Here is a 16,328-nt window from a genome sequence, read left to right on the forward strand (position 1 = left end):
CATACCACCAACACATGCAGTATACCTCACACATGACACATGTATGTATGCACAGTGCACTCACCACCTACACCTGCATGTAGCAAGCACACTACACACATGTTTATCATAACACATATGCATGGCACGTATATGCATCACCACCCTCACAAGGCAGGAAGCACACATGGCACACGCATGCACACACCACCTACATGTGCATGCAGTAAGTACATATATGATAGTACATAAATGCACCACCTACATGTGTATGTAGCACAGCAATGCATGACACATACATGCACACAGCACCTATAATACAGTGGCACACACATGGGCAATAAAGTGCATGTACATTACATTTACATGTAAATGTGCATAGGCACCTCCCACATGTGCACTCACACATATACATGTGACACATGTGTGCACATGATACCTGCACATAATGCAACACCACACAGTGCATTTACACATGTGCACACACCTGTTCATGCCTTACCCGTGCACACTTACATGTATGTGTGCATCGACCTCCTCACCCCCAGGGACAACAGCCACACCGGCGGCACCTTTGTCTCAGGCCAGACCAACCTTCTGTCCCTGCCCTGGCCCTGGTTTGTGGGCGCGTTGGGGGTGGTGCTGGCCAGGCCTGTTGGCGGTGGCGGGTGTGTGCGGGCACGTTCCCAGGTGTCTCCTCCCGCACACAGGCAGGCTGGCTGCGGCGGGGCCGCCGGGAAGGTAATTACCTCGCAGCCAACCGCCCTCCCGCCGGTGTCGGTACGTGGGGGCGGCAGCCTGGCACCAATTAGAGGCGGGCGGGCGCTTACATAACCGGCCTGCCAGCGGGCTCTGAAGGCCTCCCCAGGTCACCGGGAACACCGTCAGCGCCATCGCTCGGCGCCGCTGCCCAGCAGGCCTGAGCGGAAACGGCAGGTTCTAACCCAGAAACCTGCTGCCGGGAGCGTCACGGCCCTGCAGGAAGGTGCAGCCACGGCTGAGCTCTCGCTGTCCCCGCCGCGGGGTGCTGAGAGCTGACCCTGCAGGGCTGCGAGGAGCAGAGGAAACAGCCACATTTTCTCTTTCTTTCTTTTTTTTTTTTTCTTTTTGGGTCACACCTGGCGATGCTCAGGGGTTCCTCCTGGCTCTGCACTCAGGAATTACTCCTGGCGGTGCTCAGGGGACCATATGGGATGCTGGGGATCGAACCCGGGTCGGCCGCGTGCGAGGCAAACGCCCTCCCCGCTGTGCTATCGCTCCAGGATAGTCGAGTTTCCAAAGCAGCTCGGAGCCTGATCACTGGCTTCCACATATTTAAGATGCTCAATTCCAACTGAGCAATCGGCGTTTGTGTAAATGTTTACATGCTTTCTGCAAGCCAAGCCGGCATGCTACTCCCGCCTGCCCGCGAAGAAGATAGAGCCAGTGGGCGGATCTGGGGGGCCGGGAGCGGGCGGGTCCTTCCAGCTCTGAGAAGTCCATATTTCACCTGTTCTTCACTCCTTAGAGTGAGTTCGTGGCACTGACATTCCTGGCGGCCACTCGGTGCCGGCTACTGCCCCCAGGTGCAGGTCTGATCCCGGCAGCTGCGCCCTCCGACCTTAACCAAACGGTGCAGCCCCACACGCCCTCCAAGGCCAGGAGGAGCCTTCAGACTTGGGGGTTGAACCCTCTCCGTCCACTTCAGTTTGGTTTCGGACAGACCCCGACCTCGGCCTCCGCTTGCTGAGGGAGCGGCTGGAGTTCCCTGGACTTTCAGACACGTCTTAATCGTATCCAGGGGCCTGGAGTGGCCGGACAGAGGCTGCGGCGCCTGCCTTGCATGTGGCTGACCCCAGTTCAATCCCCAGCACCCCATGTGGTCACCCAATACTGACCAGTGCACCCTAAAACACCAGAGTGACCCAGAAAAGTGGGGCAGTGTCGGGCCCAACCAGTCCCTCACCCGTGGAACTGCAGGCCTGGCTGGGCAAGAGTTGCTAAGCGGGGTCCTCTGGGCGGGGCCTCCGGCCCCTCGGTCCCCACAGACACAGAGAAAGCATTGATTTCCCACCGTCCTGAGCTTCAGATGACCCCCGACACCTCAGTGGCCACGTTCACCACGCAACACCCACGTGTGGAGCCCCCAGGGAGCCCCCAGGCCAATCCCACCTGCCCCACCCTCCTGGTCGCCGCTATTCTCTCCTCAGAACCTTCCGTTGCTCTTCTTGAGTCTGTGGTCCTGCTGGGGTGGCTCACGAAGCAGTGCTCGGGGTCCAGGGCCGTTCCTGGCAGGGCTGGTGCCCACGCAGTGCCTGGGGCACCTCCGGGCATATGCTCTGCCACGTGGGCCACCTTCCCGCCCTGCTGGGCCACCTTCCCGCCCTGCTGGGCCTCCTGACCTTCTGTGCGAGTGAATCTCCCAACTCGAGCCTCCTTCAGACACAGTTCTCACTCCCGCCAGTGGGCTTTTAGGGGGGCTGGGAGCAGGTCGGCTCCTTGGCAGTCCTGGACCCACTCACGGGCTGGGAATTCACGGCTCCGGGACCTCGTGCCACTGACGTTGCCGCAGCCGGCCATGCGTGCACGTGTGTTGGATGTAGGGTTCCTAGAGACCCCACTCAGCTCAGGAAGACCACCCAGGACCCCAGTCAGTTCCAGACACTCACGCTGACGAGGAGCGAAAACTCCGCCTGGGGCTGTCCACTGAGCAGTTGGTCCACCTGGGTCCATCACCTTCAGTTGCACGTTTGCTACTGGTAAAATCACGGACGCATATGAGTTCTCGGGGGAAAGGACATCCGGGTCTACGCTGGGACACTGTAAACGCAGCCCCCACACCGGGGTCAGCACCGTCCCACTCAGCGGCAAGAGGCCCAGGTCAGGTGTCCAACTGGGGCACCTCACAACAGCCCCGAATATCCCGAATGTTCTTCCCAGCACCCCCACAAAGTAAACCCATTCTTTGGCAGTCCCGGCACTCCAGTTTTTGCAGAAAAGATGGCCACTGGAAATATTTAGCATGGGGCTAAGGGATGGATCCAGTAATATACATTTAATACTCCCATTTAAAATTTTATAGCGTTCCTCTTTGTATTTACCTGGTTCTCATCCTCCAAGGAGATTGAACATGTTAAGTAGGGGCTGGAGTGATATAGCCCAGCGGGTAGGGCGTTTGCCTTGCACGCGGCTGACCCGGGTTCAGTTCCCAGCATCCCATATGATCCCCCGAGCACCGCCAGGAGTATTTCCTGAGTGCATGAGCCAGGAGTAACGTGTGCAATACCAGGTGTGACCCAAAAAGCAAAAAAAAAAACAAAACATGTTAAGTATAACGTGTCCTCATTAGGTTCTTTTTTTTTTTTTTGGCTTTTTGGGTCACACCCAGCGATGCTCAGGGATTACTCCTGGCTTTGCACTCAGGAATTACTCCTGGCAGTGCTTGGGGGACCATATGGGATGCCGGGGATCGAACCCGGGTCGGCCTCGTGCAAGGCAAACGCCCTCCCCGTTGTGCTATCGCTCCGGCCCCCTTCATTAGGTTCTTGAGATATTTCCTCAGGTGGTGAAAAAACAAACTATCCTGATAATCCTTCCAACAATTCTAATTATTTACAAAATCATATATATGTCAGAGAGATAGTACAGGAGTTAAAGCACTTGCCTTGAGCACTGCTGACTTGGGTTCGATTCCCAGTATCCCATGAACACAGATGTGATCCCTGAGCACAGAGCTAGGAGTCAGCCCTGAGCACGGCTGCATATAGCTCCTCCCTCCGCTCCCAAAAATAATTCATGTATATGTCGAAGTGTCTTTGATGAGAAGATCAGCAGTTATGAGCAGTGCGTGGTTTCGTATTAAGACAAATGACTGTCACCAGGCTCTCTCACTTCCTGTGACCTCAAACATACCATCAGGTCAGACATAAGCTCAGGGAACCACTATCATGGGTGTGTGAAAAAAAAAAAAGTATGTGAGTAGGAGTGTTTGAGTATGTATGAGAGTGTATGTCTGGGTGCATATATGAAAAAGTGTGTATGAGTATGTATGAGTGTGAACGTATGTGATTATGTGAATGTGTCTAAGAGTGTATGTGTATGTGTATGTATGTGGGTGTGATTGTGTGTATATGTGGGGAAGTGTTTATGAGTGTGTGTGTATATGTGGGGAAGTGTTTATGAGTGTGTGTGAACACGAGACTGTGTGAGTACGTGAATGTGCATGAGTACACACGTCTGTGTGAGAGAGAGACTATGTGAATATGTGAACATGTATGAATGTGTGTGTGTGTGTGTGCGTGCGTGTGCACTCACCCACACCACCCAAATACAAAACCTAAAACTGGAAGAGCCCTCCAGTCAGGACTCGAAAGTGCTGGGAGGAGCGGCTGTGGCAGAAGACCCTTTTGGAGGGTTCTCGTCACACATTCTTCAGGAAACGTGTTCTACTTCAAGTTGCGTGTGATGGAGGCGCGGGGCATGATCTTCTCAGATTCTTTGGGCTGAGCCTGGAACTGACTCTCCTCTGGGGCTGCCGCACCCACCAGACCCGCCCCTTGGCGTGGGGCCTCTGGCACCTGACTGGGTCCTCGCTGTGGGCTCACGGGGTCGAGAGCTGTGGAGGGTCTGCGTGCAGTCAGGGGTGGGCCTCGGGGGGCTGACGCCAGGTCACCCCCTCTTGGAGCCGTGATCGCGATTGTCTCTGCCCAGGCCCACTGATTGGGGAGGGGGCTCCCCACCCCGGCCGCCGTGGGCTGGTGCCAAAGGCAGGAACTTGCCCTTCGCTCCCGATTCTCTTTTATTGTTTGGATGTTGGGCCACAGCCAGCGATGCTCAGGGGTAAGCCCTGCACTCTGGAACCGCTCCTGGCAGCACTGGGGGGCCGCACAGGACGCCGGGACCCAACACGGGCTGGGCACAGGCGAGGCAGACGCCCTCGCCCTGTACTAGGCTCCAGCCCCGCTTCCCGCCGGCTCCTCTGCAGTCCCCACAAGCAGAGTGAGGCTCTCCGGGACGGTTCTCACCTGGAGCTTCATCTAAGCCACCCGCTTGGTCCTTCCTTCCTTCCTTTTTTCCTTCCTTCCTTTTTTCCTTCCTTCCTTTTTTCTTTCCTTCCTTCCTTCCTTTCTTTTTTTTCTTTTTTTTTTGCCTTTTGGGTCATACCTTGCAATGCTCAGGGGTTCCTCCTGGCTCTGCACTCAGAAATTATGCCTGGTGATGCTCGGGGGACCATATGGGATGCTGGGAATTGAACCGGTTGGGTTGCACGCAAGGCAAACGCCCTCCCCGCTGTGCTGTTGCTCCAGCCCCACCCACTTCGTCCTTACACGAACATCCCACAGTGCAATGGCCATGGCCGGCTCTGTCCTCGGGAAACAGCCGACATCTGTGCGGCAACAGAACCCCGGGCACAGGGGGAAGGAAGCCTGGCGCACTGCCTGTCTGAGGTGCCCCACCACCAGTCTCCTGAGAGAGAGGGAGAGAGAGAGAGGGAGAGGGAGGGAGAGAGGGAGGAAGGGAGGGAGAGAGAGAGAAACAGAGAGGGAGAGAGGGAGGGAGGGAGGGAGGGAGGGAGGGAGAGAGAGACGGGGAGGGAGAGAGTGGAGAGGGAGAGAGACAGAGAGACAAAGAGAGAGGGAGGGAGGGACAGAGAGAGAGGGAGAGAGAGGGAGGGAGGGACGGAGAGAGAGGGGGAGAGAGAGAGGGAGAGAGGGAGGGAGGGAAGGAGAGAGGGAGAGAGGGAGGGAGAGAGGGAGGGAGGGAAGGAGAGAGGGAGAGAGGGAGGGAGGGGGGAGGGAGGGCAGGTGGGCAGGTGTGCCGGTCATTCGGCCCTTCCTAACTGCGAGTCTCCCGTGCTTCCTGCAGCTGCTGTACTTCCTGCTGAGCGCGCTGGGCCTGGTGGTGTGCGTGGTGGCCGCCGCCTTCGCCGCCCACCGCTCGGTGCAGCTGGCGCAGCTGTCCTGTGAAGCCCTGCCCGGCGCCTGCCGCTGCACGCTGCCCTCCGCCGAGCGCCTGAGCCGGGCCTTCATCTACCGTGACGTGAGCGACTGCAGCAGCGTCACGGACACGCTCAGGCTCTCCTTCCTGGGCCAGCTGGCCCTGAACTCGCTGGGCGGCCTGGTGTGCCTGCTGGCCTGCTTCCTGATGTGGAAGCACCGCTACCAGGTCTTCTACGTGGGCGCCCGCCCGCAGCCTGGGGCAGCCCCCGGGGGCCGCCAGCAGAAAGTGTGATGGGCTCTGCTGGGGAGGGGCAGAAAGCAGGGGCGAGAGAGGGAGGGAGGGAAGGGGGAGGGAGGGAGGGAGGGAAGGAGGGCGGGAAGGAGGGAGGGTGGGAAGGAGGGAAGGGAGGAGGGAAGGTGGGAGGGAAGGTAGGAGGGAGAAAGAGAAGGAGGGAAGGAGGGAAGGAGGGAGGGAGGAAGGGAAGGAAGGAGGGAGGGAAGGAGGGAGGGAAGGAGGGGAGGTTGGAGGGAGGGAAGGAGGGAGGGAGAGAGAAAAAGTGGGAGGGAAGGAAGGAGGGAGGGTGGGAAGGAAGGAGGGAAGGGAGGAGGGAAGGTGGGAGGGAGAAAGAGAGGGAGGAAAGGAGGGAGGGAGGAAGGGAAGGAGGGAAGGAGGGAGGGAAAGAGGGAGGGAAGGAGGGAGGGAAGGAGGGAGGGAAGGAGGGAGGGAAGGAGGGAAAGGGAGAGAAGGAGGGAGGGAAAGTGGGAGGAAAGGAGGGAGGGAAAGTGGGAGGAAAGGAGGGAGGGAAGGAGGGAAAGGGAGGGAAGGAGGAGAGGTGGGAGGGAGGGAGGGAGAGAGGGAGGGAAAGTGGGAGGGAATGAGGGAGGGAAGGGAAGGAGGGAGGGAAGGGAAGGAGGGAGTGAGGGAGAGAAGGGAAGGAAGGAAGGAAGGAAGGAAGGAAGGAAGGAAGGAAGGAAGGAAGGAAGGAAGGAAGGAAGGAAGGAAGGAGCCTTTTTGACAAGAACAAATCTTCACTGTTTTTGATGAGTATTTTTATATTTCATGGACACGTAAAAGCATTTTTTCCAGGTTTCCATAGTAATTAAAAAAAAATGTGACCCAAATAAGATCGAAGTCGACGGAATATCAGAAACGCAGCGAGCAGGGGAGCGTGTGGCGCTCGTCTGCGTCCAGCCGGGCCCTCGGCCCACGGGGTCCCTCCTGTGTCTCCCTCCCGCCGTGCTCGGCGCCCGCAGATCGGGGCGGGGTGGCCGGCCAAGCCCAAACAGATGGACTCTCTGTCTCCCGTGCGAGATGTCTCCCAGGCGGCGGAGCACGGCAGCGTGGCCGCGAGTCTCTGCGAGAGACCCAGAGGGTGGGGCCCCGACGGCAGCCCGGGGCCCGCGGCCCGGCTCTGTGGGCAGACCCTGAAGCTCAGCGCCGGGACGTGATGCGCTTCCCAGTCACTGAGTCAGCGGCAGCTGCGTCCTTGACAGTGGAAAAGGGTTAAAAATAATTGCATTATGCATCTCCTCTCCCATGTAAAACAAACCATTAAAACTAATTTCTGGCCAATTGCGAATCATAATTCTTCTCAGAAGTCCCCTTAATGGGCCCTGGCCGTGCTCACACAGCGCGGTCGGGGTTGGGGAACGTACTCCGACGAGGGAAGAAACTCAAAGACTCCTTTCTTCTGGAAGCCAAGCTTCACAAGGAAGAAAAAAATGTTTTATTAATAGTTCAGGTTAAAAATACCCATTTAAACAAAAACAAGAGCGTTTGTAATGGGGACTGTTTATGCAAATGGCACATTTGTGATCTGCTGCAAAGTCTCCTGGCAGCTCTCTGGAGAGAGAGCTGGAAGGCCGGAGAGCCCCATTCAGCAAGCCGGGCGTGAGAAGGAGCCGGCCTCGGCCTTCGCACGCAGCCTGGTCGGGGGCTTGGCTCGAGTTTTAGGGTCTTCACTGGGTTCCCCACTGGACGGGAGGGTCGTGTTTCTTGTTGCATTTTTGGGTAACTGGGACTTAAAAAATAAAGCTCAGTAGCCGCTGGAGACGCTCTTTGCTGGAGTTATTCTTAAGTACGGGACGGACAGCGACCAGCGCTGTGACCAGTGCCGAGAGGACCCGCCAGATGCAGGCAGAGCTCGCCGTGTGGAAGTCGTCGGGCGCGTGCTCGGTCCTTGGCTCTCCCGAGCGCTGACATGCAGATACTAACTGAGCTCGAGTTGCTTATGGCTGTGCTAACCAGGAACTCCTACCCTCAGAGAAAAACATTTCCTCGTTTGCCTTAAAAGAGGGAAGAATAATTGCCTTGTGATTAGCGTGTCGGTTTCAACACACCGTAAAAGTCCAAATGAAAAGGAAAGTGATGCGCCTCGAGTGGGGAAGAGTGGGTGGCTCCTTCGCCCTCGGGTGCTGATGTGATGCTCGGCGCCTTGCGTGTGTTGAGTTGCTGGGAGAACAGTGGCCGAGGTACAGTCGCGCTAGCCCCGAGGGCCGAGGGAGGGGTTCGAGAGAGATTGGTCCAGAGCGGAGAGGCCATGAAGAAGGGGTTAAAGCTCCCACGCAAATCACACCCACTCCCCCTGCGGAACCCTGAAGAACATTCTGCCCTGTCCGAAAGCCCCCAACCGAGCCCTTTCTGGGGTGCAGTTTCCTACACAGAGACAATGAGCAGAAGCCTGGGAAAGCGTCGGTGAATTATTTCAGGAGAGAAGCGCTTCCGGCCCGTTCCCAGGGAGTCCAGCGCCAGTGGACGCCGCCCTGAGAACCTCGGGCAGCTTTTTACGGCAAACCGCAGGTTTTCGTCATAGCAGGTGAGATTCTGCCCACGGTCAAGACTCGCTCCACATCACAAGTGGTTCAGGGGTGATTGTGCAGGGCAGGGGCAGGCGGGTGCCCACGCATCCTTCTCGTCTCTCCGGCCAGAGCCGGAGAAGCCGCTGGCCTGAGGAGAACCAAGACGCACACGGGGAGGGCGGGGGCTCTGCAGGGGTGTCGCCCAACCATCCCAGGCTGCACGGAGAGCAGGGAGAGAAAGCCCTACGTGCAGGGGAGAAGGGAGCAGGGTCCCCCAGGCTCTCGCCGACTCTCCCGCTGCGGGAGAACCGCGTGGCAGGCGGGATGCACCGCCCTGGGCTGGCGTCGAAAGTATTTCGAGGTTGTGTTTTGCAAATATTGAAGCTACAGTTCCGGCAACAGAAAGGGAACAGCTTTGCACTTAGCAGCACGTCACACCACGGAGCTGACAAGGCGCCAACACGGCGACTCTCTCCTCGAAACCACCCATCCGTAAGGCCTGCGCCCTCCTCCCTCTCTCCCCACCTCCTTCGGGAGAACCCGGTGAGTCAGGCTTCGGAGGTGGGGGGGGGGCAGTGGCCGGGACTTGGCAGGGCTTGAAGCAGGGAAACAGCAGCCTGGATGTCCAGCCATCGGGACGCGGCCGCCCACCCGTGCTGTCGCATGAGCCCCACCTGCGCCCCTGCTCGGTCCCGGGGTGTGTGGGCAGGGCCCGGCGCCCTGCCCGGTCCTAGCCCCAGCCGCCCCCACGGGCAGGCCTTCCCGTCCTCTCTCTGCAGCAGGACCCGCCCCTGCGTGGCCTCTGCTTGTGCCCAGCCAGCAGCGTCCGGTCCCAGGCAGGCACAGTCCTGCACGCAGCGCCCCTGCGACACGGCCCCCTCGGCGGAGGGGCAGTCAGCGGTCCCCGAGGGACCATCAGAAAGAACTTCCGGGATGTTCCCCTAAGTTCCCTTAAGGCCCAGAGGTTCTTTGTTACACGCCTGCATACACGAGGCCGAGCGGGAGCGCCGGCACTGAGAGGGCCTCCCCGGTGGCCGTGAGGGGTGTGGGCCAGCCGGGGCCAGCTGTGTAGTGCCCAGAGCCGCCCCTAACAATGACAAACTCGCCCTGAGACCCGGGCCAGGTGCCATCAGAAAGCGCCTCTCCCCAGTCTTCCCAGTGGCCATCACGGTCTCTCCATAACCCGGAGCATTTCGTGGGTCACAAATACAGCACCACCACGTAGTAGCACGCCAGGAGAGCCGGGTGATGCCCTGACACGCACAGCCACGCAGTAGCACGTGCAAGAGCCCAGTGACGGCCAGGACATGCTGCTCTGGACAGAGTGGCCGTGGCGCGGTGTGTGAGATGAGGCGGTTGGGGTTTGCTCGTCCTTCACCGCCCACACTGGGCCTCCCCGTCCACGCGGTGCAGTGTCCTCCCCCGGCCGGCCCGAAGTGGGGAGGGGAGCCAAGTGCCTGGAGGCGGCTGCTCCCGGCGGCCCTGCGAGCACGGTGCGGGGCCCCTGTGAAGCGTGGCCCCGTCGGGGAGTGTTCTCTCTGGACACGGGGCCTGGACGTGGCTGGCGTGGGTCCTCGGCTGCTCTGTCTCTGCTCCGGGCTCCGCCCGCCTCGCTGAGCTGCACCCGGCTGCAAATGGGCCGGGGAAGCAGCTGCGCTGGAAACCCCCTCGGAAGGAGCCGGGGACCCGGAGCCGGGACTTGGCTGCCTCTCGGGGCACGCAGAGCAGGGCGCGGGGAGCCTCGTCCGGGAAGGCAGGCAGGAACGTCGCCCCCTGACCCTCCTCACCCACCCAGGGGCGCGTGCAAAGGGGCAGTGGCGCTCCGGGCCGAGGCCGGCAGCAAACTCGAGAAAGCCACAACAGCGATAACAAGCAGGAGCAGGAGGGTCGCCCAGGACGCCCCGGGGCCACCTTCCGGCCCGAGTGTGAGGGCGGAGGGCTCTTGGCGGGACCGTGGAAACTCAGGTTCGTCCCCTCGCTTGCGAAGAGGGAGCAGAGGGCCAGGGCCTCAGTGTCCCGGCAAGAGCAGCACGGTGGGCACTTCACCAAGGTCTGGGGGAGCCCCCGCGGGGAGCGCACGGCCCTCCAGGGCCCCGGCCCGGCCCCTGGCACCGAGCGGCACTGCCAGTGCAATGTGGGGGGCCCGACCATGGCGGAGCGTGTGGAAGTTCAGCTTTCAGACCCCACCCCCCCCGGGCCCCAAGCTTGGGCACGCGTCAGCCCTGGGTCCGCTGGGCTCCGCTAGGCACCCACCAGTGACTTAAACCCCCTCCCCCCGGCCCCCCTGGCTGTGCCTCTGAGAGTGGGCAGGATGCTCTGAGGGCGGGGTGTGCGCCAGCTGTGCCCCGCCCTGGTCTCCATGGAAACTGCTGTGGGGTGGGGCGGGGAGGTCTCTGGAGGGTCCCAGCCAGGCCCTAAAGGGAGCCAGAAGGGCTGAGCGGACCCGGGGCCCCTGCAGGCTCTGGGCCGTGCCTCTCCCTCTGCCCTCGGACACGCCCGGACCCCCTCGCTGTAGCTCGGCTCCACCGGGGACTGCAGAGAACAGGACGCGGCTCCGGGGCCCAGGGCAGGGTGGCGGGAAGCCCTGTCCCTACATGCTCGCCATCCGCCCGGCACGCCCCCCCCCCCGTCACGGGCCCGGCCATGGGGTGCCAGCAGGAGCACTCCCGGCGGGCTCAGGGGACCCTGTGGGGTGCCGGGGGTCGCACCCGGGCTGGCTGAGCACCCTGCCGCGGGGCCATGGCTCCGCCCCCATTTCCACGTCTAGTGGGAGCACTCGCTTGCCCGCAGAGACGCCGAGGTCCAGGGGCCTGCTGGGCCAGGGGTGGCTCAGCCCCGGTGCCCGCAGCCGTGTCTGGGCTCGGGGGCCGGGTGGGCCACAGTGGAAGCCGCATCTGGCTGCACTGGGCCCAACTCGGGGGCACCCCACTGCACCCCCTCGCCCGGGCACCCTCACGGCCACCCCCACCCCTAGCGAGAGTCACCGTGGGCAGCGCCAGGTGAGGTGACTGGGTGGACGCGGGAGTGTGACCCGAGTGCCCGGACACCCGTAAGTATCGCTCTCGTTGCATCCGCCACCGAGGGACAGTCGCTCCAGAGGTGAGGCCCCCGGCCCCCCGCTCCCGCTGCCCTGCGTGTGTGGGCCGTCCCCCAGGCTGGCCCCGTCGGGAGGAGGCGCTGGCCGGGGGACACTGCCGCTGGCCGGGCTCTGGGCCACGTGCAGGGTGCAGAGGGGAGGGCCCTGGCTCCCACGGGGTCAGAGGGCGCCGGAGCAGCCGGAAGGGGCAGCCAGACGCAGCCCGGCTGAGTCCGTGCCAGCTGCCCAGTGCCCGTGGCCACTCCCGAGCTGGCAGTGCCCGGCCCCGCGTCCGTCTCCCCCAGGCTGGCCTCACTCCGCGGCCAGGGCCCCCATGCGCCTTGGAAAAGGCCCGAATTGTGACTTCCCAGGGTGGTTTCTTCCCCTCCTCCCCTCCCTCTCTCCCCCTCTAACTCCAACCCCCCCCCCCCCCGCCCCCGCCCGAGCTGCGGTTTCCCTCTCCGGGTTTCACCGTCTCGCTGCCTCCAGCCCAGAGACTTGGCTGGGCTCCTCCTGAGTCACGGTCTCGGCTGGTGGCTGAGCCCAGGAAGCGCCGGGCTCGCCCTGGGACCGGCAGACCACACAGCCTCCCCGGGCCGCGGGAGCCGCCCCCTGTTGGGAAAGCGCCTTACGTAACCGCCCTGAAGGCCCCTTTGTCTTCCCCAGGGAGGGGGCAGGGCACAGACACCCACAGTGCCGGGCTCCAGGGGCTCCAGGGTGAGAGCCAGGCACCCGGGGGAGAGCTCCCACCCATCTCCCAGGACCCTCGCACCCCTGGGCCCCGGGGAGCCCCCAGCCCAGGGCACAGGGAACAAAGCTCTGTGGGAGGGGCCGGTGCTCCCCTCTCTGGAGACGTCCTGTGCAGGGCCCGGCTGCAGAACCAACCCCTCCCACCCCTCTGTCCGCCCCCCACCCTCTGATCCGACCCCCCCTCTGTCCAACCCCCCTCTCTGTCTGACCCCCCACCCTCTGATCTGACCCCCCCACCCTCTGTCCGACCCCCACCCCCCACCCTCTGATGGGTTCTGATATGCTGTGGCAAGGCAGCATGTCACATTCGGGCACCAGGCAGGGGGCTGTGCGGGAGGGCCAGTTGCTCCAGGCCCCGGGTGTCAGGTAAGGGGGCTCAGTGCTCACACCCCCACCCTGCAGCCAGTGCTCCTGAGACCCGTGGGTGAGTGTCACGGACACGTCCCTGAGGGCCCTGCTGGGAGCCCGGCTGCCTCGACGCGGCCCTCCAGAAGGAAGAACAGACCTCAGGCCTCGAGGGCTCCGCTCGGGATGGAGAGGCCGCGGCTGCCCAGGGCTCCCGGAGGGCCCCCCCCCCGGCGGGCCCAGGCCCTGCAGCCCTGGGGAGGGGGAGGGTGACACTGGGCCCTGCCCCCCCCCCCCCCGCCCTGACAGCCCTTCCTGCTCGCCCTCCCTGCTCCGGAGAGCAGCTGCTCCTTCCCGCCAGCCCCGGCTCCTGCACAGTCCCCAGGGGCTCACCTGGCACAGCCGGGCAGCGCGGGAGGGGCACCCCTGCAGCCCACCACAGCCTCTCCGCTCCTCACCCGAGCCACGCACACCCATGCCAGATGCGGCTGTGAGGCAGGGCTGTGTGTGGGTGCGGGGCGGTGTGTGTGTGTGCGCAGGGCTGTGTGTGCAGGGCTGTGTGTGGGTGCGAGGCTGTGTGTGTGTGTGTGTGTATGTGTGTGTGGGTGTGTGTGCAGGCTGTATGTGGATGCAGGGCTGTGTGTGTGTGTGCAGGGCTGTGTGTGGGTGCGAGGCTGTGTGTGTGTGTGTGTGTATGTGTGTGTGGGTGTGTGTGCAGGCTGTATGTGGATGCAGGGCTGTGTGTGTGTGTGCAGGGCTTTGAGTGTGCAGGGCTGTGTGTGTGCAGGCTGTGTGTGTGTGCAGGGCTGTGTGTATGTGTGCAGGGCTGTGTGTGTGCAGGGCTGTGGGGGGGCTGTGTGTGGGTGCAAGGCTGTGTATGTGTGCGGGGCTATGTGTGTGCAGGGCTCTGTGTGTGGGTGCAGGGCTGTGTGTGGGTGCAGAGCTATGTGTGTGGGGGGGCTGTGTGTGTGTATGCAGGGCTGTGTGTGTACAGGGCTCTGTGTGTGTGTGTGTGCGGGGCTGTGTGTGTGCGGGGCTGTGTGGGTGTGGGTCTGTGTGCGGGGCTGTGTGTGGTCACTGCACTCCGTGAAGGCGTCCCTCAGTGGCTGTGGCCCCAGGTCTGTCTCTGGGGGAGTCGGAGCTCAGCTCACACCCTGGGGTGTCCACCCAGGCCCCTGGAGCTTCTGGTCCTCCCTGGGGCCCTCAAGCCTGATGGCCCTGGGGCCAGTGGCCTCCGGTCTGGGTTGTGGTTACAGGATCCTCCAGCCCCCAGTGCTTGAAGCGGGAGGGGAAGGGTCGGGGTGCAGAGGTGGAGCAGCGGGTAAGGCCTGTGCAGACAACCCCCCCATGGACCCCGAGCCCCTCCCGGAGCAGCCCCTGGGCACCCTGGCTGAGGCCCAGGACAGATGTCCACATTGTTTGGGGTCCTCCTTTCCAGAAGAGAAGGAGCACCCCAAGCGGAGAGGCAGAAACCCGGGCCGTTCCCCCGCCCCACACCCGGCGTCCACGGCTCCTCTTTGGTCCCGGTATCTCCCTTCGGACTCGGATGTGCTGATTCTCCCAAGGCCGTGGGGACAGTCGTCCTGGAAACCGCCCTGGACCAGCTCCCGGGCTCAGGAGCACAGAGGGGGTACAACGGGGAGGGCACTCGTCTTGCACACGGCTGGCCAATCCCTGGCACCCACCCTGGCCCCTCCCCCGGGCCCCGCCGGGAGGAATCCCGAGCACAGAGCCAGGAGGAGCCGAGCACCACCCGGTGTGGCGCAGAACTCAAACAAACAATAAAATGGAACAAAGCCCAGCAGCAGCGCGCCGAGTCAGAAGCGTGCAGATGGATTTCAGGAAGCAGCTGCAGCCTCTGATGTGTGAGGAGGCCCGGAGCCCCCCATCCTGCCGATACCTCACCTGCAGGCTGTTATACAGGACAGAGCGCGGCCTTCGCTAGCATAGATTCGGAGAGACACAGTACCGGGAGGAAGGCCTTTATCAGCCTGCGCTTGACTGACCCTGGGTAGAGCTGGAGTGAGCACTGAGCACTGAGCCAGGAGTGAGCCCTGAGTCAGGAGTGAGCCCTGAGCACTGAGCCAGGAGTGAGCCCTGAGCCAGGAATGAGCCCTGAGTCAGGAGTGAGCCCTGAGCACTGAGCCAGGAGTGAGCCCTGAGCACTGAGCCAGGAGTGAGCCCTGAGCACTGAGCCAGGAGTGAGCCCTGAGCCAGAAATGAGCCCTGAGTCAGGAGTGAGCCCTGAGCACTGAGCCAGGAGTGAGCCCTGAGCCAGGAATGAACCCTGAGTCAGGAGTGAGCCCTGAGCACAGAGTCAGGAGTGAGCCCTGAGTCAGGAGTGAGCCCTGAGCACTGAGCCAGGAGTGAGCCCTGAGTCAGGAGTGAGCCCTGAGCACTGAGCCAGGAGTGAGCCCTGAGTCAGGAGTGAGCCCTGAGCACTGAGCCAGGAGTGAGCCCTGAGTCAGGAGTGAGCCCTGAGCACTGAGCCAGGAGTGAGCCCTGAGTCAGGAGTGAGCCCTGAGCACTGAGCCAGGAGTGAGCCCTGAGTCAGGAGTGAGCCCTGAGCACTGAGCCAGGAGTGAGCCCTGAGTCAGGAGTGAGCCCTGAGCACTGAGCCAGGAGTGAGCCCTGAGTCAGGAGTGAGCCCTGAGCACTGAGCCAGGAGTGAGCCCTGAGTCAGGAGTGAGCCCTGAGCACTGAGCCAGGAGTGAGCTGAGCACCATCGGGTGTGATCCCAAAACAAACACACACAAAACAAATAACAGGAAGCGTTTTCTTCCCGCTGGGGAGCACAGCCGACTTCTCGCGGGAGGCCCGGAGAGTCTCTGGAGACACATCAGGGCCAGGGACGGGAAGAGGCGCTCGAGAAGGTGCCACTGGGATGCCAGCCAGGACCCCGGGAACTGAGAAGGGCAGGATTGCTTCCTGACAGGAGGGCACATGTCCAGCCGCCTGCAGGGCACAACCCAGGGCCCCAGGTGCCACGAGGGGCCGTGGGAACTCAGAGAGGCCACATTTCAGGGCCGGCGAGAGAAGAGATCTGAACCAGGCTTCCTGAATTCCAGGGCACGGACTTGGGCAAGCCCCCGCGCCCAGTGCTCCCTGACTCAGTTTCCCCGTGTGAGGGCATGGATGAATGCATTAACTAAAGACTGTGTCACGACTTGAGAATAGTGCATGTGTTGGGGGTGATTATAAGACTCAATAAACTCCTATCAGAGGCTTGTCAGGAAACCAAATTTCAAGGGCCAGCCTGAATTTCTAGAACAAATTTCTAGAGCAAAATTGAACAGGTACACAGATTTATGATCTTTTCTCCAGAGTCTAAGAACAGCCATAACACCTGCCCCTTGCAAATGTTGGACATTGCAATGCAGAGAATTTTTTCTTTGTTTTTAAAAAAACAGTATATCTGACTTCCTTCCTTCCTTCCTTCCTTCCTTCCTTCCTTCCTTCCT

At 61.7% G+C, this 16,328-nt stretch overlaps 1 protein-coding gene across 1 annotated transcript in view; it reads left to right on the forward strand.

Moving 5' to 3' along the window:
* The window catches only part of SSPN (sarcospan), a 37,236-nt gene extending 31,009 nt beyond the window's left edge, over positions 1 to 6,227 (forward strand). The window contains exon 4 of the mRNA XM_055117990.1: positions 5,824 to 6,227. Coding sequence (XP_054973965.1) covers positions 5,824 to 6,189 — 366 coding nt within the window. The 3' untranslated portion in view covers positions 6,190 to 6,227. The remainder of the gene's footprint in view (positions 1 to 5,823) is intronic.
* The last annotated feature ends 10,101 nt before the right edge of the window (positions 6,228 to 16,328 follow it).

The sequence above is a fragment of the Sorex araneus genome, chromosome 10 (assembly GCF_027595985.1).
Source record: "Sorex araneus isolate mSorAra2 chromosome 10, mSorAra2.pri, whole genome shotgun sequence".
In the NCBI taxonomy this organism is placed as follows: domain Eukaryota; kingdom Metazoa; phylum Chordata; class Mammalia; order Eulipotyphla; family Soricidae; genus Sorex; species Sorex araneus.